Source organism: Vanellus vanellus, assembly GCF_965231255.1.
Source record: "Vanellus vanellus genome assembly, chromosome: Z".
Classification (NCBI taxonomy): domain Eukaryota; kingdom Metazoa; phylum Chordata; class Aves; order Charadriiformes; family Charadriidae; genus Vanellus; species Vanellus vanellus.
In genome coordinates, this window is record NC_138908.1 from 70,439,434 (window position 1) to 70,467,380 (window position 27,947).

A 27,947-nucleotide genomic window follows, 5' to 3' on the forward strand; every position below is an offset into this window, starting at 1 on the left:
CTGTCCAAATATATATTGGAATGTGTTATCATAGGAGGTTGTGGAGGTAGGTTTAAAAAGAGATGTGGAAAATTCATGTTTAGAAGGACTGACAAACAGATAGAAAGTGCAATAGTCGTTATAATGTCTCTTGTATGACAGTTGTGGATAGTGAGAGGGAATGAAGGGAATAAACCATAATGGCCAGATGTGGTCAGCATTATTATTGCTGTGGTCAAAGACTGAATACAGTGCTGAATGAATGTATGGTCAGATTTAGTTGGATGTTTCTTATATTTTTATGTATTTTTCAGTGACAGTTAATAGTTAAGATGGAATTTCGTGCTATACTACTGTTGAAACTGTGTAGTATGTGGATTGTTCTCAAGATACAATGTTTTTGCAGTGATTTTATATCTAACGTTGGTGTAGTTTTCATGCAAATAGGTTAACTGTTGGTAAGGTCTTCTCTCTCGAGGAAGGTGTTGAGACAGAGCCCGATATATCTTTGTGTGGCTTTGGTACATAGAGACTTCATGTAAGAATGTGTCATCTAGTTTTTTTTTTTTTTAAAAAAGAAAAAGTGTCCCAGTCCTGAATCAGTCTTTCTACAGGGCAGGGGACCTACCTGTTCCCAATTTTGACATTCCTGACTTTATACACAGATGTGATTTGGCATTCACAGTCCTCAACGTATTCCTCTCTGTCATACTTTATCAAGAAAACTAATATTCATAAGAGAAGAAACAAAAAGCTTTACAGTACTGCACTTCAGAGGAAAAGATGAAATCACGCACCTACTCATCTCAAAGTTTTTTCTCCTGACAGTGCACAGCTGCTCTTGTATACAATGAAGATGAGGTCTGGAAATTTTGCAGTAGATTTCTGTTAGTTTTATTCTAAAATTTGTACTAGACATTGATGTAAGATCAAATTACTTGAACTATGGTAACTGCTCTGGATCTTTTAATAGGGAATGTGGTGCTCTCTGTATCTCTAGATGGTAGCGTTAGGCTAACGGTTGGACTTGATGATCTTAAAAGTCTCTTCCAACCTAAATGTTTCTGTGATTCTATGTTTTAGATTTAATCCTCACCTTGGAAAAGGACCTGCCACAAGTGGCATGTGTGGAGAAAGACACCTAACACTAAACACCAAAACAGGACCCTTTAGAGGGTCAATCCTGAGTGTATGGATGCAGGAGAATGAAACCAGTGTTGCCTTTAATAGGCATGAAGGAAGGTTGAACATCTTCCAGTTTTGCTGGCTTTAGCCTCTGTTGGACATCACATGAAACACTAAAGCAAAGCAGTATTACTTCTTAAATAGAGATTTCACCACTTGCTTGGTCAGTATTTCTGTGCGGTGAGCTTCTGTGTACTCCAGACCTGGTTGCCAGAACCAACACCTGCTTTTAAAGATGCTTGCAAGAAAAGGTGTAAGGGTTTTCAGTTTATCGAGTTTGGAAGCTGCTGAAAGTAACAGTTGAAGCATGTGTGTCATGCTCCTGGAGGCATGCTGAATGGCAGTGTCTGAAGTTGAAGGAGAAGAGGACACAGGGGAATGCCTGAGGGATGTTAGTGCATTGTTAAACCCTAATCTATATATTCTGTGCTTCTAGATAACGCCTCTAGAGAAAAGTCATTCATAAACTGAATGTTAGAACTATTTGTGGAGTATATTTTATCTGACTGCTGTAGCATTTGCATTGTCTTTCTCTTTAATTGAACGGTTGTCACTTGCATGCAGTTTAAAAATGAAGTAAGGAAAGAAGATTGCATTTTCTAGTTGGTATATTGAAAGCAGGAGTTTTCATGATGCTTGAAGAAGTTAAACGAACTTTGCAAGTGGATTTGTGGAGTCAAATGAAAATAACACATTTTAAATATGTTTTAAATAAATGCTTTTAAAATATTTTAAATACGTATTTCTTTTATGTTAACCTGCTATAACTCAAGTTCTTCCTTGGGGATAGTCTTTATACACACTTGACAGTTTCATTTGATTCCAGGTGATTAAGGCTGTTAGTGGTATCCAGAACTAAAAAGTAATTCAAATGAAGGCTCTTAGAATTGTAAAAGAAATTGTAAAAGAAATACTTTTGTGAGATGATCTCTTTCTTGTGCTTTATTAATTGCATTTAAATTTGCTCTACGTTTAAAAAGATAAATTCTATAAGTAGGTTTTGAATATAATGTATTCTAATTTGTGGTTATTATGCTGTTTGTAAATTTATTACTTCAGACTGTAGATATATGGGTTACCAGCAGGGAGTCTCAGTGTGTTTTGTATGACTGTTCAAGGAACTCAGGAAGAGACTACATAAGAAAAAGACACTGTTCCTTCTGGCTCCTATATGAGAGAAGCAGAAGCTGGTCGGCTTACACACTGGAATGAGCCAGACCCTAGACCCGGCAGTTATAGAATAAGTCTGAAAACCGCTCTTATTAACGTATAAGTTCCCGTCCACTTATGCAATTGTTAGTGAATATATATAACTTACAGTAGTTCACTTCACTTTGTTTTCCTTGAAAACATTGCAGATGATGGCTTGTTAAAACATGTAATACCATACCATTTCTTTTTTGCATGTTGTAGTAAGTTTAAAAAAACCCAAACACTTATTTTCCAAACAAATAGTTTCATTATTCTTGAATTAGAGATGAATAATAATTTTGTTGGGCTATTACAGATTGTTCAGAGTTTGCTAGTGTTTAGTTGCAGAAGGAGGTAAGAAATTTTTCAGCTCTGGAAGTAATCCGGTGGTTAACCTTGAATAGCACTAATTAATGTAGAGATTTAGCAAGGTTCTTTGTTTGAATGTATTTTTTAGCTAGATTAAATCTTGTGCATATATTCTCAGAACTGTGTAATTTTGCTTTTAGCTTTCCAACATTTCAAGTGATTAGAATAAAATTGTATCAAAAGACAGACATAGAAACTAATTTGTCTTCTCCATGGAACTGCAGTATTTCTGTCTTTAAAAGTTTCCCTTACAGATATATGATAATTTCGATTTTCACTAATTCGGCTGTTGTTAATTCATACCAACCTTTCACTGTTTTTAAAGCATACATACAAAGCTCTCTTCAGTGCTGGTATTAACTTGATTTAAACTTTCTTCTTGCACAGGCTATCTTTTCATTTACGACTATATGTTGCCTAGAACTTTAAATACCCCCCAGCTATTCCTGAAAGATCAGTCCCTTTTAATTCCATGTACTCCTTGCCGTTCTAGATAAGGCTCAGATACAGTGTGTGATCAACAATGTCTTTGTTTTTTTCATAATTACTTTACCACATTATTCAGGCTTATTTGGAACATGCGCTTATTAAGGCAAGCATCTGTCAATTTATCAGCGGTATGTTGAGCATGTCTACAGAACTGCAGTAAATTTTACAGTAACAGAAATGCCAACGTTAATGCATTGCCTGAAAGTGAAAGAAAATTTTGAAAATGAGAAAGACTTAAGAATTTGTTCTCCTCTCTGGAAATTAACCTGAGCAGAGTGACCTAAAAAGATACCCCGTGTTTTAAGACATAACTAACTCCTTGTTTATATAATTTCAAAATATCAGTTGACTTAATTCTATGTTAAAACAAAGGAGGAAGAGGAAACGGATAATATTGTTTTTGTTATTTGGATGTTTTCTTATCACAAATGTGATAGGTAGTGCTGTATGAATAAGCAAGAGGGCTCAGTGATATTAAATGTTCCAGCAACAGGTGTTCTATGTCCCTACTTTCATATATTTTTTCCTTTTAGAAGTAGAATCGCAGCCAAACTTGAAATTTAGCAGTCCTGAACTTTGTAATTTGTCATTGCAGCTGGGGTTGTGGTTGCTTAACAGCTGGTTTACTGTAGAACATTCCTCTCAAGTCTTCCCTCTCTCACCCTCTGGTAATTTAATGTTCATACTCTTTAAAAGGTATCATAGGGAGTATTGACTGGCATCATCAGGTAACCTCTCTAGTAAGTTTCTTAGGGATAAATTGTGCTTCAGTGTAGCTCTATCTCCGATTACATAGATGGAGATATTTCAGCAAAGTAGCTTAAAATCTTCAGAAATAAAATTTTGCATTTAAGGTACAATTTAACCCATACCCTTCTGTTAAACTTATGTTTCAAATATGAAGCTACTCTGCTCCATGGGATAGGGTGTTAAATGTTTTTTTAATCATATACTGCTGCTTAGTAAATGTTCTCTGTGTCTTAATGAAAAAGAAAGAGAAGTAGAATAAGTGATGACCATGGAGAGTGTTCGGAAAGGAAAAGTGAATACATTCTTAAAATACTTCTTTTAAAAATAGATTAAAACTATTAAGTGTTTGACAATGGTAGCTTATCTGCCTTTTTTAATGGAACAATTGACAATAAGCGTAATTAAATTTGCAAATATGATTTGTAGTTGAAAGCATGTAAAATATAATTTGTGAAGGACAAGTGGTGTAGATAGTAGTTTTGCATGATATTCATCTAATGTTTGCAAGCAATGCTGTTTAGAAGAATTTTATCTCCTTTAGGACATCACTTAAGTCCTAGTACTTGTAGGGCCTGTTGAAATTTGATACATCTTAGTGAACAGTGCTATTTCATGATCGTTTTTATCTCAGCTACCTTTAACTTTTTATACATTAGCCAATTCCTTCTGTAAACCAGGTTCACATCTAGAATATCTGCTGTCTCGTCTCCCATTAGCTGCCTTGTTTCTATGTACGTGTAGGTAGGTGACAGCTATCAGTATAGGACTTCTCCTTCATGACCATTGTTTTCTGGCAAGTGTTCCTTTAGTTAGGCCCAGAACTGCATAAAGGCTTGATTGCTTGACAGAAGAGAGATTTGAGCAAGGCCTGGAATAGTACTGCTGAAGATGGCCCACAGTCATTTTTCCTGCCTACAGAGTAGTTGTTTACTCTTCTGTCCACGTGCTATTCTGCTTGTCTTGAACTGGCAAAGCTCACTTCAGCCAAAACGGTCCTGTTTGCAGTTGATGACGTCTGTGCCCCATAAGCTTTAGAGCCAAATCACCTACTACAGTTCACATACTTGCTCCTTAGATTTTTATTTTTTATTTTTCATGGTAGTATGTTCTCAGGAGAGTGTGAGATTTGGTATCTCCAGCCTGCTTGGCCATGCACTGTGAAGGACAGCTCTGCTGGCTGTGAAACTGGGATTACATGGCATTTGTCCTGGATTTATATAATCTAATCTTGAGGTTACATACTGTCTGCTCACTCTAGGTTGATAGCCTCTCAGCCTAAGATGATTACTCTCTAAGTGAATACAACCCTGGAGTTTGTCTGAATAGCTTGGTTGACAACTGGAGAACTGAAGCTATAATTTTACTTTCCTTGAATGTTTTAAGTATCAATAATACTGTGCATATGAAAACATAGGTGAAAGCAGAATCTGGGCTTGTGCAGTTCAGTGTAAGTGTAGTTATATTGTCTTGTTGTTGTGCAGTATTTGTACATTTTGTGAATAATGTATTGAAAGAAATAAGACAATTAAAATTGTTATATATACCGACTTTTGTTTAAAAGCACCAAACAAACTTCAACACTAAAGAAAGATTTTGGATAAATATTATTAGTTGTAACACCTTCAGTGTATTAAACATTTTTTATGTAATAAATACAGTTAACACTGATCAGTCTGCAGCTTTGAAAACTGGTGAGACCATTAAGATAGCCATACCAAGGCTACTTCCAAGATGTTTGTATAAACTTCCATTAGAACCTTCAACACTGCATCTGTCTTCACAAATTTGCAGACTAGTTGGCAAAGCGTACTTGAAAATAACTACTAATGTTTCACCTTTATCTAGGGGATCATTTAAAAATCTTTGTTTAATTGCAAAGTCTTAGGCTTGTTGTTTCGTGCAGTTTCTAGATTTACTTCTTAAAACAAGCTGCATGTTACAGAGCATAGGATCTGCTTTGGCATCCAAAGTTATTACTCCCCAGAAAGGCCACCCTGAATTATATCTAGTTGTACCATACTGCTTTATAGAGTAGGGAGTGCAATAATATTGAGGTGAAATGACTGAATTTGCCAGTGGTGTAGTATGGCTTGGACTTCCATCCTAGGAAACTAAATAATTATTTTCAAGTTGTGTCAAGCATATATATGTGCAGGTGTGTATACACATCTATTCACCTCATGTGAAATGCTCCATATGAAGATGAAATTCTGAAGTTTGAAAATTTTTCTTCAAGATTTTTATGAGATACTTTTTTCCCAGGGCAATGTTACAGTTTAGGCAAATTTTCAGAGTTAATTTAAAACATAACATAATAGAATTGTTCTGTGTCTTTTTTTTTAAGTCATACCAAGGTAATGCCATTTTTTATTACAGCAAGAAACTTGAAAGTTCTTTTTTGTGTTAGATGAAAATATACATTAAAAAAAAGGGTTGGTTTATCTGGCAAGCACAGAATTTAAGTATTCATAGTACTTCAGTACTTCCTGAACAATTTTCTTGTTTTAGAACTATGCAGTGAGTGGAGCAACAAGGGACAGCCTTTTCAAAGGAAGTTGGCTTTTGCTAGTCAATCACAAGGTTCTTAGCTTAGCATGGGAAGGCAGTAGTTTCGGTGTATATCATAGAATGGTTTCATTTGGAAACGACCTTAAAGACCATCTAGTTCCAACCCCCCTGCCACTGGACCAGGTTTCTCAAAGCCCCGTCCAACCTGGCATTGAACACTTCCAGGGATGTATTTTCTTTTCTTGTCCCAGAACACTTAGTATTTCACTTCTCATCTGTATTGTGCAAAACGTAGATTATATGGATAAGCTTTCTTGGGACTTGTTCCCTAATCCCTTGCTGTCAAAATGAGACAGACTGGAAGAACTGTTTAATTATTACATCTTTCCTGGTCTTGGCTTACTTTGACTTAGATGGATTAGATCATACTTTTGAGGAGCCCCGTTAGCAGATCTGAGGGGTAAGTAACTTCTGGCAGGATAGAAATGATGGGAGACTGGAAGTTTTAATATTTCCATCAGCTCAGCTGGGTATCAGATAGGGAAGAAGACAGGACTTTGCCGTTTTAAGAACTGATAGGAAAATTCCCATGTTTTTGAGTCATACAGAGATTGTTGAGCAGACACTTCCATTGTGATGACTTCGTTCCACAAGTACCTTTCACTATGGCAATTTCCTTTCCTGTCTTCTCCCATGAAGAATTTATTATGTCTTTTATTATAAGAAGATGAAATCCTTTCCTCGCAAGTATTCACTGGTTATTTTAACCTATAACTCAATTTAAAGGACTATTTTCTCATGAGATATGCATCTTATTTGAATGACCAGAGTTCTCTGATTATTCTAGTAATAATGGGAAGTACAATAGACTTAGTAAACTAAACTCAAATGTTTTTGTTTGATAATGAGAAAGTAAAGTAGGGTAGACAAGAATTTATTTTGGCACTTACATACAAAGATAAAATATGTATTCTGTCTAAGAAAATAAAATTAAATTGCCGTGATTAATGTTCAAATCTGATTCTGTATTGAAGTTATGCAGTAATGATTAGTGGGCAGCCCAGGCTAAACCACAACAGTAGTTGATATCCTATAGATCAAAATTCTGGGAAAATATTTGCTGTTGTATTTTGACATTTGGAATTGCAGGTAATTTCATGGTTTGCGTAATGAAATTTAAAACTGTTCCTCTTATCAGGGTCCTCATGTTATATAAATATATGTTTTAGTTAAAATCCCACTGATAATCTACTTGTTTAGCGCCTAAGACATATATGTTGGGTGGTTTTTGTTTTTCATGAAACGAAGTGGAACAGTCTGAAATTGCATTTCTCAATTGGTAGTCTTTTCAAAGGTGTGTGGTTTCACTCAATGATGGTTGGTCCAGAAATGCTTTAATTTCAGAAAATTCTATTTGAGGCTTATAAATCCCATTTTGCAAGTGGAATAGAGTATCATGGAAATTCTGTATGGGTTTTTGTGAGAGAATCTTCTCTTGCATATTTAATCAAATATTTTATAAATTTTTGTATAGTAGCCATTAGTAAGTTACAAGCAGTAAATTACAATCAGAAATATGTTGATTTTTTTTCTGTTAATTCCAGTGAGTTTAGTTTGTGACTTTTAAACAATTAATCTTGTAAATACACCTGAGATGTTTGACATACATCATCTGGACTGGCTAATAGGGAGAGATTTTAAAACTGGTAATCTGAAGTAATCAAAACAACGTTTCTAATGCAGTTTTGTAGGATTGGACTATTGCCTCAGAACTTTTACATTTTTATAAATTATTTTAATTAAGCATATTTTATCAGAGAAAGTGTGAATCTATTTCTAGTAAAACCTGAAAACTAAGTATTAGTAACTGGTAATGAAAGCAAATTTGTTCATGAACTGCATGAAGAAGCATGTGAGGTCATCCATGGAGAAGAATCTTTTTAAAATTAGACCCATTTTCTGGAAGTTATGTAGGGTTAATTGCATATAAGCTCTTAGCATGAAGCTATGGAAGAACAGATACACATCTTTTAAAAATCCATACACACAGAGAGAATTAACTTCTACTGTTGACATTGGTAAAGGATATAATGTTAGTGTTTTGTTTCAACAATTACCATTGAGACTGCAGTTGAGTTCTGCATCTAGTTCCAATGACAGCAGCCTAAAAAGGATGTTGAAAGACAGTGAAAAGGAAAAATGTCAGAGAAGAATCCTGAAACTTCACTTAATAGACTCAAGGAGCTGAATATGCTTCAGTTTATTGAATAAGGTATTAAGAGACTTGGCAGTAGTAAAGAAATATTGAAATGGAGATAAAATGTCTGACAGTTGATATTTCTTTAAATTGTTGAAGACATAACTAGATCCAGTGATCAGAAGTTAGCAAGGTTTGAATAGGAGAGAAAAAGTATTTCTTTGTCAACAGAGGGATTATGTGACTGTAGAACTGATTATTTAGGGAGAAATGCAGTAAATTCTCTACCATTTGTAGCCTTCACATAGAAATTGGTGGACAAAATTTCTCTTTTAATTATCAAACAAATCAATGAGCTCACAAAACACCAGTTAATAAGCCTGAGGTTGGAATGGACATGTAGATTTCTTGGTGATAAAAACTGTGATCAACTTATACATGTGGCTTAGGTACTTACGGATAATGGTTTGAGGCTTGAGCTGTGGATGTCTATTGAAGTTATTCAACTTTTTGAGGTTAGGAAGAAGTCCATACATAGTCCTTCTGAGGATGGCAGAACTGTCTATGTGGAACTTCTGGTGGGAAATGGATCTAATAGTTCTTTCTGTAGCACATAAGTTACAAGATTTTTTTCTTTTTAAGTTGCGTGTTACCCCTTCAAAATCAATCTGCCTTCACAGTGTGATCAACCAATTCCTCTTTGACTTTTTACCTGATTTTTTTTTTCCTCTCCCTTGTTGTCTCTGAATTATTCCCCAGTAGATTGTTTCATGGTCCCTTTATGGCAATAATGCTATTCTTTTTAAGCTAATTTTATTGTTCAAGTATATGCTAATAAAGCTTTATATTAAATGCATTTCTCTTGAGAGGGATTAGTTTGGTTTTGGGAACCTATCGTCTACTTTCTTGAAAAGATTCAAGACCTCTGATTTGTGAAATCTTCTGTTTGCTAGGACAGAAAACATCTGATCGATATTCTTCAGTTTAGCTCATTAATGGTAGTGGAAACTTCTGGTCAGCTAATATCTACAATTAAGATCTGCATTCATTGGTGTCTGTATGATTTAGAACCTGCTGGCAAACATTTCAGTCTCCTGAGGTTGAACTTTTGGTGAGATAAGATGCAGATCTTCTTTTGTCATCATAAACTTACTAGACCATATACATTCCTTCCTTCAAAATAAATAATTTACTTGTACTCATTTGTAGCTTCCTTCTGTTGTGTGGCTCATGGTGAATTAAACGGATAGCAAAATAACAGGTACTGAAGAGTTTCAGAGAAGAAAAAAGGTGTCTTTCCTTTTTTGGTGGTATACACTTAAGCTTTAAAAATTAATTATTCTATCAGCATATTTATTGTAAATCCTAGCAAATAATTTAACTTTAAACAGAATTCGGTTTGAGTTAAAATTTGGCTTTAGAACTTTTTTCTAGGAGTGTTATTTAAAAAACAGACTATTTTTTCATCCAAATTATAATAATTCTGAAAATAACTTTAATTACTTGTCTATAAGCTGATGTTTCATCCCAGCATGCATCTATCTGCAGCATGAACTGCTTTTCCTTTTGGATTTTTTCTGGTTATTTTTTAAGGACACTAGTGAGTATAGTGCTAATATAAAAATACACTTTTGTAGGTGACTTTTTGGACCATTGAATCAATATTTCCATTGAAATACAGCGTGGAATATATGCTTCCAGTTATTTCATGCAGAGAGACTACCTCAGAGGAGCAGAGTAGACTTGTGCAGTCCATGGCCACAGCTTGTTTGCTGTAAAAGTTTTTTCATGTAGACAAAGAGTGTCTAGTGTATTTTACATAGCTCCTGTTTATTTACATGAAGTTTAGCCGTAGAGTGACAACTCTCTCAGTGACAATAGAATGGCTAATTTTTAAACCCAGGACCCATGTTTAGAAGGATCTAGATGACGTTAATAGTCTCCTGAGCACTGTACATAAAAAATAATAGCATTATAGTTTAGTTTCACAGGTTCTGGTATTTTGGGGAACAGTCCATGCAGTTGTAAAGTAGTTGTGCAAACTCCACAGCGGTTCCACATGCTGAAGGTTAGCACTCTTATCACAGAATTAGTGGAATGAGTGATGTGAACGTTACTCTTCTGCTTTAGTAGAAAGTTAGTGCCTTGGTTTAAAAAGCTTCCTCTTCAGGTTACGTTCACATGAATGATTTAGCAATGAAACAGGCACATGGTAACATCTTAGATAACACTAAGTAGGTTTTTCAGGTACATATATAACAACATCCATTTATTCAAAATACAAATAATTTAAATATTTAACAGGTTGCTTATTTGTTTCCTTGTTTCTGAGCCTTTAGTCTGAACGTGCTTAATATTTCAAGCTCTTTGTGGTTCTTTCAAGTGAAAGCTGAAGTGCTGGTGCAGTCTACTAATTTCAAGAATGTAAGGTCTTGGGAAAGTACAAAATATTGCAATGCTTAAAAAAGCAGTAGAGATGTGGTAGATCTGCCCACTTTGGAAATGCATATAATTATTTGGAATATAACTTTAAAGTATGTCATGCATATTCAATGCCATAATATAGGAAGACTTTAAGGTAGTGAGCCTTACAAGTTTTATTTCTTGTAATGAATATTTGTGAATTGGAAGTTAACTTACTTAAGGCGCTCTCAAACTGTTGCAGATAATATTACTCAGAATTAAATACCGAATGTATGTGACTAGTGCTACATTCATAAAATCCAAAGCAGGAGAAAAGTTAGAGGTACATGAAGGAACAAAATTTTATGGCTTCAAAGAAACCAGATGTTTGTGTGCATGTACACAAGTAAACATGCAGAGCAAGGAACTGATAATCTGGTACCTGGTCCCAAGATAAAATAATTTTTTTAATTTTTTTTTTTTATTCCTCTGTCAGTTACAGAGATTTTAGGTCTCCCAGTTTTTACCTGTGTAAAATATAATATGTTTTGCTTCCACACAAACCTGGTTTAACCAGTATTTTATATACTCTGTGCACTATAGAGTTATTGCTTACATACCTACATTGAAATACAATGTAGATTACCTAAAAACTTGTTCTCAAGAGTTGCATCAGACAAAAATAAAGCAGAATTGGTATTTATGAATATCAAAGTACACAAGAGGATTTGTATATCCACCTTATCTGTCCTCACATATTTGATATTTTACTTTTTATTTCAGCTGTAGCAATTCAGCTGTTTCCTATAATGAGGCATAGGAATTATATGTGTCAATTATGTTAAGTTCTGGTGAATTTTTTCTTTCTCCTGTCTCTGGAACAGTGCAAGTTCTCATCCTTTGGCATAGAGGCATGGTATTTTGCAAAAATTGTGGTTGTACAGGGGTAAAGTTCTGTTGCTTTTGTGAAAATCTCCCTGATTAGCCAAAATTATAAGTCTTTGCAAAAACACCCCTGGAAAGTTGTTTGTAATACAAGAGTGCCTTCATCAAGAAATTGCTGCTGTCTCTCATGTGTGTAGTAATTTGCACAGCACTGGCATAGTAGTTTGCTTTTTGTCTTGACATGTGTAAAGGTGTGAAGTCCACTCCAAATATGTGAGGATGGCTTTTCCTAGACTAACTTATCTATTTATAGATATATATGCATTGCAGAGCTGATTAAGAGAGCAGAGCAAATGAGCAGGCCTGGTTAAGAGGGGTTTGAATAATGACTGTGCTGGCCCTTGCTGAAAGCTGTATGTTTACAAAAGGGTTAGTAGAGCTATTTTCGTCTTTATAAACTATGTAGGTTTGTATTAATATTTTTCTGAAGTTTTTCTTGATTAAAATGTTAGCTACTGCAATAAAAAATGCAGTCAGTTGTAAGAGCTTGCATTTGAGAGTTTTTTTCAACTGACATTTTTACGGCATAGCCTCATTTTTAAGGGGTTCATACATTTTCAGGTAAATTATCTTAAGAACTAAAAATTTAAAACAAGAAAAATGTGCTGCAATGCAGAGAAGATGGGGGACCAAAGCATACTAAATTGTGACCAATTCTTTTTCCTCAATTATTAATCAAGTATTGATATTATATTGTCCTTGGCTCAGTGAAAGTGAGTGTGGCTTGTGCTTTCTCCCTAGACCCTATGGAATGGTGTTAATTTTAAAATCCAGAGGCGATTACAGACGTAGACAGGAACAAAACTCTACTTTCCACATAGCATAGTTGAAGTGAAATTGATTAATCAAGTGGTTTTTACATTGCAGCTCATTTGAACACAAACTTTTGCTGAAGACTAGGTTTTCAATTAAGCAATGTGCTTTGATCTTCCAATTTCATTTTGATATTCTGTCCCTAGTCTCATATATTTATTCCAAGACTAGATCAGTTTGTTCTGAAATGCTAAGTTTAGAATTTCATGTTATCCACAGCTTCCAAGTTTATCGTACATGAAATAGGCGAAGTTTACTCTGTTTGTTAATGTAAGACAGAGAAACTCACACAGCAAAAACTAGGGAGTCCACCCAGTGGTGATGGAGCATAAATTAAGAATTTGTAGTTCCTTGACAGTAGTTTGAAATACACATACGTGCACATATATCTGGTGTGTGTATAAATGCAGTGACTTTAGTAAGCATGTCAAGTTGTTCATGTGCAAACAGCAGATGCAACATGAAAATACACTTCTTTTTTCTCCATTTGAAAATGGAACTAGTTTTATAAACTTAGTTCACAAGTTAATGTGATTTCACCAAAGGCTGAAAGTATCTGGTAAACTTGCACTTCTGACACTGACTTCTCTGCAGCTACTGTGAATTCAAACAAGATGGTTCAGCTTTTTCGGTGACAGGAACTGAATGGCAGCTTAGGAATGTCTGTCTTGGGCTGTGGAAAATCAGCGGTAGCTTGTGCGTCTAAACAACCAGTCATAGGTATGTGCAAGAGGAGGTTTTAACATCTCATGCACTTCTAAACTGTGCTATCTTTCCACAAAATTGAGGGTGCCAGGAGTGATGAAATTGTGTAAGGAGCCAATTTCAGCCTGGGACCACCAGTCTGGCCTATTTGCATCTATTATTGATGGCTCTCTTGCTTCAAGAGAAAACACATTTGGATTTTAAACATATAAGTATACAAAAATTAAAAAAAATAATAATTCAGAAATGGCTCATTTTTTAAGAGCTTTCTTAGCAGCATTGTGCCATCATAGAAAAGAGCTAAACATGGAAAGTGTCCCAAACTTGCTTTTCACTGAAAGCTTTCAGTTGAGTGGAAGCTGGCAAATGTCCCAGTATTCAAGAAGGGTAAGAAGGAAGACCCTAGTAACTACAGGCTGTCAGTCTCACTTCAGTGCCTGGTAAAATTATGGAGAAATTTATTCTGGGAGTTACTGAAAAACACTTGAGAGACAACACAGTCATTGGTCATAGCCAGCATGGGTTCATGAGGGGAAGGTCCTGCTTAATTAACTTAATTTCCTTTTATGATAAAGTAACCCATCTAGTTGAGCAAGGGAAACCAGCAGATGTAGATTTTTTTTTTTATTATTTTATTTTAGCAAAGCTTTTTGTACTGTCTGTTACAGTATCTGTCTAGACAAAATGTCCAGCACACAGCTAGGCAAGTCCATAATATCTCGGGTGAAAAGTTGGCTGACTGGTCGGACTCAGAGTTATAGTAAATGGGGTTACATTAGGCAGGCAGTCAGTCACCAGTGGGGTTCCCCAGGGCTCAACTTTAGGGCCAGTGCTCTTTAATGTTTTTATAAATTATCTGGATGTAGGAATCGAACCTACATTAAGTAAGTTTACTGATGATATTAAACTAGGAAGAGCTGTGGACTCCCTCAAGGGTAGTAGAGGCCTTACAGAGAGATCTGGATAGACTAGAGAGCTGGGCAGTCACCAACCGTATGAAATTTAACAAGAACAAGTGCTGGATTCTCCACCTGGAATGGGGCAATCCTGGTTATACATACAAATTGGAGGATAAGAGGCGGGAGAGCAGCCCTGCGGAAAAGGATCTAGGGGTTTGGGTTGATGGCAAGTCGAATGTAAGTCAGCAGCATGCCCTGGCTGCCCAAAGGGCCAGCTGTGTCCCGGGGGGCATTGAGCACAGCGCAGCCAGCCCGGTCGAGGGAAGTGACTGTCCCGTTCTGCACCGCACTGGTGCAGCACCACCTCAAGTACTATGTGCGGTTTTGGGCCCCTCCATGTCAGATGGACATCAAACTGAGTGTGTGCAGAGGAGGGCGCCCAAGATGGTGCAAGTCCTTGAGGGCAAGGCTTATGAGGAGCAGCTGAGGCCACTGGGCGTGTTCAGGTTGCAGAAGAGCAGGCCGGGGGGTGCCCTCATGGCAGTCTACACCTTCCTCATGGGGGGCAGTGGAGCGGGAGCTGCTGATCTCCTCTCTCTGATCAGCAGAGACAGGACATGAGGAAGTGGAATGGAGCTGTGCCAGGGGAAGTTCAGGTTGGGCATTAGGAAATGGTTCTTCACTGAGAAGATGGTGGTCAGTCCCTGGAAGAGGCTCCCCAGGGAAGTGGCCGTGTCAGAGTTCAAGGAGCATCTGGACAATGCTCCTAGTCATATGTTTTCATTTCAGATGGTCCTTCAAGGAGCAGGGAGTTGAACTTGATGATCCTGATTGGTCCCTTCACATTCTAGATATTCTGTGATTCTATTCTGTGATGCTAAGAAAAAGAGAATTACAAATTTTGCCAATTCCCCAGGTAAAAAGGAAGGGTAGAGCTGGGCATTTACACTCATGGAAAGAACAGCTGAATTATTGAGGAGGCATCCCTGAGTTCTAGTGAGGAAAAAAAATGAGTTGATAATTTTCCCACTACTTGATTGACCCTGTGTAGTAGTGCTTTCAGCAGCGAGTTAAACCTTGGTTGCGGTGGAGTATCCAAATAGGTGTGGGGATGGCTGCTTGTCTTACTTCTCCACTCCCTTCTGCACTTGTAATTAACATCTCATTTACAACACGTAGGAACAACAGACATGAGTCATGAACTGGAGGTTCTGCAGTTTTCCCAATATCCGTCTCCCAGTAGCTCTTGAAATCAGTGATGTTGATGGTATTTTTATGTCTTTGTTGTGATTTTTGGCTTAGTTCTAGTCTTACTAGCTTTTGAACAAATTTGTGTTGGTTTGTGGAATTTTAGGTATAAGAAGTGCGGGTACCTGCCAAGAATATTCATATGCTCTAAATGCATTGTAAAACAACCTTTCAAGTTGTCTGGAGTCACAGAATAGTTTAGGTTGAAGAAGACATCTGAAGGTCATACGTTGCAATCCCCTGCTTAGCACAAGGCCAACTCGGATCAGGTTGCTCAGGTAGCAGCAGGCTGTGCAGTGAACTAAAAGGTGAATTTCTGAACAGACTGAAATTTCAGAGCTTAAGGCAAACAGAAGGCTTGAGCAGTACAAAGTAACATGTTTAAACTCTAGAGATACTTGATTGTTTTTTATCACATTGGGCTATGAAACAAGTCGCTTCTGTGGTCGTCTTATTTAAAAGGAAAAACAGTGTTTAAAATATTTTCTTAGCTGTTTATGTGTTTCTTTTACTGTTTTTAAATAATTTTCAACTCCAGCAAAACAATAACATTTCCCCCCATGTAGAGAACATAACTGATAAAGGAGCATAAGTCCCTTAGTTTTCATCTTCAGAAATAATAAATTTTAACAATACATTGTCCACTAACCTTTGCTTTAGACTTTTAACCTTACATAAAGTCAGAAAGGAGTATAGGGGCTTCTTCAGTGGCAGCAATATAATGATGTGAACAGACTATGGTGACAAATATATGAAAAAAATTATGCTCTGCGTGGTTATCCAGACAGATAGTGGGACTGTGTCACAACACTTTGGAAACTTCAGGTTAAGAAATGTATTTCTTCTCAACAAAAGATCCTGTCTTCCTTTCTGAATTTTTGGGAGGAAGAGGGAAGTATCTTACACTTTGGTGTGTATTCCAGAATATATGATAAATACATTAATTTGCACTTACTTACACATTATGTGCTGCAGTTTGGCATGTTTTTTATAAGCCTTTCATAAGGCTTTGTGGGGATTGTACTACAACACATGAAAGTTATTACTTCACACATAAGTACAAAGTAAAATGCACTTTAAAATTTTCTGTAGCCCGAAGTGTATAGTTAATCTGTACAGCTGAGTCAAACTTTGCGTTGTTTAGAAGATTCTGTAACTTAAAAAATTGAAATACATTTAAGACTTACAATTTGCTCTCTTGTGTTACTTACCTCTGATAGATTGCAGTTTGTTGCTAATGGAACTGCAGAAAAGTGGCTGTGAATGAGATCTAAGACGGCAACAAAAATGGTTAAAACTAATTGTCATACATATAGGATCAGTTGAGGTGTTGCTTCAGAGAGCTTTTAATTTCTTGACTGCTATAATTTAATTTCAGTTGATTTTTCACTGGTTTAATGTTCTGCTGAGTGTTAGTTCCAATCCAAGTTATTTATTGGAGTGAAGGAGAACTTGAGATCCAAAGGAGCCTTAAGTATTTTATAGCCATGACTAATCAGCTTTTTAGAAGGCATCCTGTTTTCTAGTGATTTACTCTTCCGGCTTTTGCAGTATCATGCAAGACTGCTCTTGAGTCATTTCAGTTCTTGCAGGTGACAGTAACTTGAACTGTCGAGATGTTCTTTACCAGAAGTCTTCCCCTTTGATCTTAATCAGATGTACCCCATAGAGAGATTGATTACATCCCACTCTTATCTTTAAGTGGGAGATGAGGTCTCAGTTCATTGCCTTTTTGCTCCATTTGGAAAATGGCACAAAATTGTACCTCCTTTTACTGTCACAGCTTTCAGAAGTCAATTACATAATATCTGTAATTTATCTAATATTCTCTATAGAAGAAATAATATTGAAGTTAAATGTTGCTGGAATAGTAAATGAAGGGCTTCTTGTGTGCAAAGTGCTACATAGTCTCAGGAAAATACCAGTGCTCAAATTTTTAAAACAGTGCAGCATTAGCATAGACTTTGAATTATTATTAATTCAAGAGCGTATTGACTCCTTACAGAGCTTGATATAATTCATTAAAATCAGGGAACCCGTTACTGATTGAATGAAAAGATCTTAGGGGAATGGTTCTCTAACCTACTCCGTGGATGGTTTTCTGAAGACTTGCTTAGATACTTTGCTGATCTGAACTGGAGAAGTGATATGTTTTGAAGCAGGCATCCATAATTGCCAACCTAATTGCTGATGTAAAGAAAAAAACCCTCTTTCTTCAGTCAGATTTGTACATGAAGTCTTCATCCACAGAAACAAAGCAAATTAGCTGTCAGTGCCAGCAAGAAAGTCATTCAAAACTGGCAAGCTTTTTCTGTCTTAGTGCAGAAAGGGGTTTTGTCAAATAGACTGAATCTATTATAAGTACCTTGAGCTAAACTTGAGAAAAAGTTCTTCAAGGAAGAAACCATCACAACCACACAATTTGGAACACCTAGATTAATTATTTTTTAAGTTATGAGCCCTGCAACTGCTGTTTTCAGTACAGTATATGTCTTTAATTTTTCTGTATCATTCTTTTGGGAATCTAAAGTAACGGGGCATGTTTCTGGTTTGTTCTTTTTTTTTTTTTTTTTTTCTTTTTAATACCTCAATGATTTGCCTTCCAATTTATCTTCTACAGAATTTGAATGTATTTAAGATAGTGCTCAGTGTAGTGCATTCTCCTGTCAATAATACCTAAAGCTTTATTTAACATAATTTTCCTTTTATGTAATTTATTCTTGTACGTTGGTTTTTGAAGCTGTTTGTTTTGTTTGGGGGCGGTGGGGTTGTTTGTGTGCCCTCTCCACCGCCCCCCAGTTATTCTATCTTTAGAATGTAATCATTGTTTTTAATTTGCTTCTATTTTTCTGTATTCTAAGCAGCAGTGAATATAACATATGTGGAATCTTAATCCTTCTTCCTCAGAAGTATGGACTCTTACTAGCATAATAATAGCGTACCTGTGTACCCTCTACTACTGCTTTCTGTCCAGCAGTTAGCTTTAGTTAGCCTTTTTTTGTTTTGCCACAATTAATGTTGTTTTTCACTTCTGTATTCCTTCTTAGCTTTCTTTCTTTACTTGTATGTTCATTCTCATAATATTTCTTTTCCTATTTTTTCTTGTGAGGTGGTAAAATATCTCCCACCAAGCCTTTTGTTTTACTTATGTTCAGACTATTTGTTTTGATGTGAGGAAAATTCTGCTGAGCTTTAGTAACTACATAGAAACTCGCCTATCTTTTCAATAACTCTTAATGGAAAAGACATACAGTAATGTTATTCTTTTGTTTTTAATGAAAATTTTCTATCATTTACTTTCCTCCTGACTGTCTACCTTTCTGTATATGATTTATATTTTAATATGTTATACTGTCTTCCAGGATAGCAGATACATTCTAAGCAGATTGCTGGTATCCTCATCTGTTAGTAAAAAGGATGTATTCTAGGGAATGTGTTTTCTAGCTGGTTTTCATTATGTAAGAACACTTGATTTACAAATAATTATTTCAAGATCTATACATTTAGCAAAACAAATCAGATATAAGAAAACAAACGTATTCTTCTTTAGATATGTTATGAGCAAGTGTAGTTTAAAGTTTGAGGGTCTTTTGAAAATCTGTGAAGAATGTATAGATAAAAATCATTTTAGAAAGGAAAAAATGTCTTGTGAAACTTTTAAATTCAAACCTAGTGGTTTGAATTAAAACATTCAGAATCTTTGAAGTTAAAGACTGGAGATAGCAAGGTATTTATCTGAATTTTGCATTGCCCAGTATAGTTCAGTGGGAATTCACAAGGGGGGGGAAAGTCTAGAGCAGAATCTTGGAATTGCTTTTATGATCCATTCTGAAATCTTCCCATTTTTGTGACTGGATGGTCTTTCTTGTGCTTTGAGTTAACAGCTGCTGTCTCTTTTTCTAATTTAGTTTTCCTCAAATCTTGCATACATTGGTCAGCAACAGGATTTGTGTTTAGTATATCAGAATGTCTGCTCCCTGTGCTCTCTCAGACATGCAAATGTGTCATTTCAATTTTGAGTTGGTCTCTTTTTAATTCATTTTGACTTGACAGTGGGAGGATTTCCTGTTTGTTGTTACTAGATTTTAATCTATCCCCCCTGATTAGGAATTATAATTCAGCTGTAATTACCCAAATGTTGGTAATTTCTCCTATCAAAAAAGGCTACCAATTTTATTTGGAAATATGGAAAAATGTAGTTTTGTAGTTACTTCCACCCATTTTCTGCGTATCACATAAAAATTAATTTTTATGTTTTTGTTTGTTTCTTAGTCTGGTAAAGTTTCTGTTTGATTTTTACATTTAGGGATTATTTAAGTAACAAAGAAGCTGAAGAATTGTTATAAATTATTAAGCTGTGTCAAGTTTTTTGGCAGTTCCCTCCATAGTTATGTTTTTGCTTTTGTTGGATGTGACTTTACTTGTATTCTGGTTTAAGTTATTTTAACTAGGTTCAGATGCTGGGTGTAGGTAGCTTATTTAGAAGATTTTCTGCCAAAGAAGTATGGAAAGTTTCTCTGGATTTCTCCATCTGTTTGTGTGTACAAATTTTTTTCAGTATCTGGCAGGTGATTCAATCTTCATTGGGTCCCATGTGTTCAACAGAAAAGGACTATAACGTACTTCTGCTGAAAGAGGGCAAAGAGAATACAATAATGAAAGTTTTCTTGCTGACATAGTCTTGTACCACCATATGCACAAAGTGCATTTTGGCAGAACTTTTCAGCTATTTCTTATCTATTTACTCTCTTTACGTATTCTGCTTTAGGTAATTTTTCACCATATTATATAAGCATCTTAATTTCATTCCTGTGTAGGTAAGGTTGGTTTATGTCATAAAAAAGATGAAAAGATAAGAAGGACATGGACCTGCTGGAGTGTGTCCAGAGGAGAGCTACGAGGATGATCCGAGGGCTGGAGCACACCTCCTGTGAGGAGAGGCTGAAAGAGTTAGGGCTGTTCAGCCTGAAGAAGAGAAGGCTCCGGGGAGATCTTCTTGTGGCCTTCCAGTACCTAAAGGGGGCCTACAGGAGAGCTGGGGAAGGACTTTTTACTAGAGCACGTAGTGATAGGACGAGGGGGAATGGCTTTAAACTGGAAGAGGGCAGGTTCAGATTAAACATTAGGAAGAAGTTTTTCGCTCTGAGGGTGGTAAGGCACTGGAACAGGTTGCCCAGAGGGGTTGTTGAGGCCCCATCCCTGGAGGTGTTCAAGGCCAGGCTGGACGTGGCCTTGGGCAACCTGGTCTAGTGGGAGGTGTCCCTGCCTATGGCAGGGGGGTTGGAACTCCATGATCTTCAAGGTCCCTTCCAACCTAAACCATTCTATGATAAAAAAATCTTGCTTTAAGATCAGTTGGTTTTTGATAAAGAGTCTTAATTTAACACTTTGAAAAAATATCTTTTCTATCATTGATAAGATGACTTGAAATTCTGCACTTTGCTGATAAATTCCATGGCAGCAGTATTTGTGTAATGATTTTAAAGTATGTTATAGCTTTCCAAGGTAGACCTTTAAGACAACCTTATATAACAATGGTAGGCATTATAATACATTACAAACATAACCATTATATATATATAGTTACTAGATGTACAACATTAAACCTCATCTGTACTTCTAGCATTAATATAGTCTGGGGTTTTTTTTTTGTATTTTAAGTGGGATGAGAGTAGGTTTAAGAAGAAACTTATTGTATTTATACTGTATTAAATGCCAATAATGTTCCATATTGTGCAAGAGAGTTTTGCAGTCCAGTAGAAACAGAGGAGATGGGACAGGCAGAGAAACTTAGAGGAATTTGACAGGTCAGGCTTTTAATGTTTGAATTGGTTCAGTCCTTGAATTTCAGTAGATTGTATTAGAATAGTATGAGAAAGAGCAGTGGCTTGCTGAATCAGGAATTACAGAAATTTTCCGTGCTTGCAGACTGGGAAATGCAGCTACGTAAATACCTTTAAAAATTTGTGTAATACAACAGCATTGTAAAAAACTAATTTTATTAGAAATTTTGGCTTAATAATAACATCATAAGAACATTAGAAAAAAGGAGAAAGAAAGAGAAAAACCATTTGTGAGGAAAAAACCAAACACACACACGCATGATCTCCAGTAATTAAATTAGTTGTTTATTATGGGTTATTTAACTTCTCAGTGGTCAGGAAAATATCCACATTACCTTTCCAAAAGAACATTCCCATCCTTTTCTAAGTTCCTTTGAATTGCTCTTGGCAAATATAAGAACTTTACAAAATCTGTTTTGCAGATGTGGAATCCACCATTTAAAAAGTTAAATTTAGGCTTGGTGTATGTGGAGCCTTTTTCATGGAAGTTTTCTTTGAAAATAAATTTATGAAAGAGAAATTAAAAATACTTATGTGGCTGTGTGTGTCATAACATTAAGATTTGATGTGATGAAAAAACGACATTTTGCGTTGGAGGGATAGTTTAAAAAAAATTCCCTGTATGTTGCTTTTACTAAAGAACAAACTTTCATTAAACATAGTTTGTTTTCAGGTGGAAAAAAAAACTCATTTGGGAAATGTTTTCCTTTTGTTTTCAGTGGAGTCAAAAAATATCTTGGTTATACCTATCAACAGATAAATATTAGTATTATACTTCTGCTAAATGCTGCAACACAGAGCGTAAAACAATGTTATTCTTTCTTCCTACACATATTTAGGCCTAGGGAAGTAGTCTTAGTAAAAGGTTTTTTTTGACCAAAATGAGTCTCCTGGAAGTGATCTGATTGATGCAGGGCTAAAATTTTTCATTCATTTCAACACAAACAATGTTAAGTTGGACCCAAAGTAGTTTAGAAAGTGAAAATGGGACTTCAGTAATGCAGTCTCAGTTATTTTTTCATTACGTCTGAGGAGGAGGAAGAATCACTAAATGGTACAAAATATTCTGTAAGAAAAAAAACAGAACAGAGGCATAACTCCAAATTGTGCTGAGTTGACTGTGATATAGTATGGTGACTGAGGGTCAGAAGCAGAAGGCAAAAGAAAACACAGAGGCAGCCTTAGCATTTATTTGCCATATTGCCAGTTTAAAGACATATTCACTGAAGGCAATATGGGGTTCTGTGCTTCTGTTCTTGCTTATCCCCTTTCCTTCTGGCTCGAATGGGAGGACTTAAATATTAAGAAGTACTAGGCTTTGTGAGGGAAAGGGACTGGAAAAAGGCTTCAAGTAAATTTCGAGTATAAACAGTAGATGGGGGGAAAGCATCAAAGTACCTGCTGAAAGAAGAGGTAAGGTGCTCAGATAGTTATTGATGGAGCATGGCCGGTAAAAGGGGATTGTCAGAACAAGTTAGTCTATGTCATACTCAGACTGTGTGATTAAGGCCCTTAGAATGGGGAGTGAAGGCATCTCTCTGAGGTCCTTCAGCGATCCCTATGTTTCTAGTCCATCACTGGTCTGAAGGAAAATATAAACCATACATAGTTTATAGATGATTCCTCATGTTTTGGTTGGTAGTGATTCAGTCAGAAACTGGGGGGCTGATTGATTGATGTGGTAAGCTGAAATTTTGTCCATGGTATTATGAGATGTGTTTGCAATACCACGTACATATTTAAAGAAAAGTTGAAAATGATTCCATGAAGAATAAAAACACTTAAACACATGAAAGAAGAGATTAAAAAGCTCAGCCTTAGCTCAAGAGTTAAGGGCTTTCTGGGAATGATTGATCAATTTGTGAGTAGTGTATAAAATTTATTTTAGTAGAAAAGTTTTATAGTTAGATCCAATAGCAGCAAGGCAACAGTGAACACATTCATTGTGGGTACATTAAGAAAATATTGAGGGGATGTTAAACATGTGCTATAGGCTATGTGGGCATTTTTAACTGGGCATGTAACTCATATTGGCTGCAGCAGAAGCAGCAGCTCAGGAAACTTGGATTTTTCCCCTGACCTGCTGATATTACAGTTGATTTAGGGCTCACTTTTTTTTTAACCTGTGTTATAAGAGAGAGAACTATACAATGGTTACTTCTTTCTTTACAGTTGAAAGGTAAAATGAATAAGAAGGTTTGAATATGCTCTATAGTCTTGTGAAGTGATTGAGGTTTTCACAGGACATTGAGCCCTGATGAAAAGAGTGAAGTCTTTAAAAAAATCTTTCTGTGCCAGCAGAAATGAAGAATTAGGATGGTTAAGGATTCTCAGAGGCTATTTCTGGAATTGCAGCTGAGATGCTTTTGAGGCATCTTAGATACAAAGGCAAACAGGGGGAGGCAGCCTTTAAACTTCCCTGCACGTAACCATGTTACTAGGTACACCATCTGAGAAGTGGGTATGCCAAGGCAGTCCTGGGAAACTTGCACTATAAGAGAGGGAGTAGGAGGTGGTCATCACAAGAGAAGGAAGAGAAGCTGAAGGTACAGGATATTCAAATGAGATTCTAGAAGGATTTAATATTATGAGGGAAAAGGACTGGAAAAAGACTCAAATTTTGAGTAAATAACAGAATGGGAGAAAATGTCAATGTGCCTGTTAAAAGGTGTGAGACTGAGATGGTTGTTGACAACACATGGAGAGGAAAAGAGAAATTTCAGAATCACATAACAGTTGAGGATGGAAGCTGGAAGCAACCTCCAGATATCCTTTAATCCAACCATCCTGTTTATAAAGAAGGGTCACCTAAGCACCTAGCGCATGATCATATCCAGACAGGTTTTGAATAACTCCAAGAAAGGCATATCCATAATCTTGCTGGGCAACCTGTTCCCATAGCATCATGGATTTATTTAAGTGACCCTGGAAAATACATCATAATCTAATGTTTCATCTAAAATAATAATAAAAAAAAAAAACCACCAAAAAACCCCAAACAAACCAAAAACCAAACCAACCATTGAAACACTTGAATGTCGTATGCTAGGTCTCGAAATAGAGCAATGAAGTGCTTACAGATATGAGATTTGAGGACTTTTGAGACTAATCTTGACTTTATTAATGGAGATTCATTCTAGTTCAGTTCCTGAGTTCTCATTACTGTCGTTAAATGTGCAATTAAATGTAACTTCTGTGAGCTATTTCCAGCTCATTTTCATGTCTGTTTTATCCTAGAATTATATATATGTCAGCTCTATAGCCTATCTGGTCTTGTAGCTCTGATGGAAGTCCCTAATGTTATGCCACAGTGTCTTGTCTTGTTCTGGAGAAATGGCAGCCTTTGTTAAAGTGGTATTTGCTTTGCTAGACACCAGTAAATTATGTACTGTTGGATTATAGGCAGTGTTTGTATAGTCTAAACAAATGAGGTTGTCTTGAGAACTTAGTGATTTTTTTTTTTTTTTCTTTCTGAATTAATGATCTTCCTTCCTTTGCCAAATCCTGAAACTCTTCTCTGGATTAGATGCCAGAAAAGTTCTGATTTTTTTTTATTGGAAAGAACTCAACATATTAAATGGACAGAAAACATTTGTATCTAAGACAGTTTAAAGAGTCCACCTGTATCTCGGTGGTTTAGTTCTCTCTCATTTGGATGTTTTCGTGTATCTAAGAAACATTGAAGATCCAGGCAGATACTCTTTTTCCATTAAAAAGAAAAAGGATGTATTTGTTTTGCTAATAATGTGAGAAAAACTCAACTTGAAAAAACTGATATTGCATAAATGAGTCTTTGTAAAGTATTTGAAGAACACTTACAACAGAACTCTAAGACCTTGAAAATTAGTGAAAGAGAACTACAATAATATTGCAATTAATTAAGTGCCTTTTAAAAGAAGGTTTTTCAGTTGTTGTCATATCAGAACAATTACGACAATCTGTTTAGTTAATGAATTTGTATAAGCATTTATGCCTGTTTCCTGAAGTCTCCATTCTTGTAAAGGACTGAGTGCTTTCATCTTCCTGATTTCCAGCAACAGTGGAGACTATGTAGTACCTGCATATTAACCTTTGGTCGTTTGTCCAGTTGTAAAGAATTTAATGTGTGGTTTTTTTCTTAACCTTCACTTACATGTTAGTGAATATGATGTTTCTTACTTGGAAAATTGTCACATTAGTTTCATGACTGCCATAACATATCTTAAATGCTATTTTGCCATTAGAATTTTATTTGAACAATGTTATATGCTATTTATGCCAAAAAAATTGTTTGATTATATCATAAGAATTATTTAATATACGTTAACTTTCTCTAAAACAACTCTTTATTTAAACATTTTTCCAGAACGGTCAGGACATGGGATGTTAACAATGAAAAAAAGCACAAAAGTGTATTTAAACCACGATCAGTTCAAGGTAAACGGGTGATTCCTACAACTTGCACGTACAGCAGAGATGGTAAACTCATTGCAGCTGGCTGTCAAGATGGGTCCATCCAGATCTGGGATAGGAATATGACTGTAAGTCAAGTATTTGATAACAATATATGCTTCTAATATATCAAGTGCTGAATGTTGAAGCTGATAAAATCGAGTTTGGTACTTTTATACTTGCACATTATTTTTTCCTCCCCCAAAACCTAAATAACTCATAGGCAAAATTTAGTATTTCTAAAATAATATTTATTTAGTGTGCTGCTGTTCAGCTCAAAATGTTGAGGAAACTCTTGGCAGTGTGTTTTTAAGGAGAAAAAAAAAAAAGTTGGCCACATACCTATATTTAGAATATTATTCATTTCAGATGTGATGCTTGTGAAAAGAGCTGTAATTTCTTGTTGGTTCTATGTAAAACATAAAATGTATACTTCCATATTTTGAGATATTGAATATTAAGCATTACGTTACATTAAGCAGTAAGTTATAAAACTTCATACTAAAGTCAGTCATTCATTGGGATAATAGACAGAGGAGAATAGCATGCAAGCAGGTAAGGAATAGGGTAATGCTTACACATTAAATGCCAAATGTTGTTATATTGTCCAGTGTGTAAAAATTAACACGGAGGCAAATTTGAACAATTTATGTAACTGCAGTGTGGTTAGAAAGAGTCAGAATGGGAAAATATTCTTTAAAATTATGAAATATACCTGTAATTTCTTCTGTTCATATTGAACTTAAAATTGAATTTCCAGTAGTTATGAATCTAACTGACAAAGAACATGTACAGTTCCTGCTACTACTTTATAATTTGAAGATTATAGCAATCAGTGCTCCCTGTTGCTTTTTGTTGTATAGTTTACAAACCAGTCCAGTTCCAAGAGTTTAATTTTGCAATGTCGAGTGCAAATTCACCAGGCAAAGCTTTACTGCTTTTAAAATTAATCCTCCTAATAATCATCCATATCTTCTTTATGCCCCTCTTACCCAAAGAATTAATGCCCAGTCCCTTCACTTCAGTGGGATAAGTATTATGGCATGCATAGGAAGAGAAAATGAGATTAGGGTCAATTTTTTTGGAAGTCAAAGTAAGATTACAGAGGAAATGGGGCAGGGGGAGCAGGATCCTTTGAATCAAACCGACATAATAAATCTTTGAAAGCTGTACAACTCCAATAGGATGGCTTTGGCGAAATAATACTGAACTAATATAAGTTATGTTAGTCTACTAAACTTAATCTTTCAAAACATTTGATTTTAAAAAGGAAAACAGGCAATTTAGGGAACTTTTCATGAAGACTGAATAAAATTTGATTGCTGGAGGCAAGAGGAAATGTATAGATGTAAAAGGAAAAGAAACCTCGTTGACCATATTCAAAGTACAGCATGTATTTTTGGGATTGTCATCTATTTTTATTTCTGTTTTTATTTCCACTATAAACCCAGTAAAACTTCCTAATGGCATGAAGCTTGAGAATTCATCCTAAGTGTAAACTTGTTCTAACAGAATAATAAATTTTTTGGAGACTGGCTTTCATCACCTGTGTATATTGTTTATTTTAACATATACAGTATTGAAATATTAAGCTTTCTGGTATAGTTTTAACAATAGTGCTTTGGTAGTCTGCTTTTTCATGTCCTTTTCCTTTGAACTTTTGTATGTCTATAAGATGACGTATTGCAATGCTGATTGAGTGCAGTTTAAGGTGATTATGAATAATTTAAAGATATGTCCTGTGCATCTTGTGCAATTTCCAACTGGTGACCCCTGTATAACAATGCAAGACTAAAGTGATTTCCTAGTGGAAATGAAGTTGGTAGTGTCCTTGGATTTGTATTTTTAAAGCCTTAAGAATTTTTGTCTTTGCTTTTGTTGGTGTCATTAAGGAATGTGCAAGATTTTTGTATAAAGGAGCAGTGGGAATTGTTTTTTTAGTGGCACTCTTATCTAAAACTGCTAGTACCATCTGGAAATCTGTGTGTATAG

At 35.7% G+C, this 27,947-nt stretch overlaps 1 protein-coding gene across 1 annotated transcript in view; it reads left to right on the forward strand.

Annotated features, from left to right (window-relative positions):
• WDR70 (WD repeat domain 70) overlaps nucleotides 1-27,947 on the forward strand; it is a gene marked incomplete at its 5' end in the record, with an annotated part of 140,027 nt that overhangs the window by 51,009 nt on the left and 61,071 nt on the right. Inside the window, one exon of the mRNA XM_082496965.1 lies at nucleotides 25,870-26,044. Coding sequence (XP_082353091.1) covers nucleotides 25,870-26,044 — 175 coding nt within the window. The remainder of the gene's footprint in view (nucleotides 1-25,869; nucleotides 26,045-27,947) is intronic.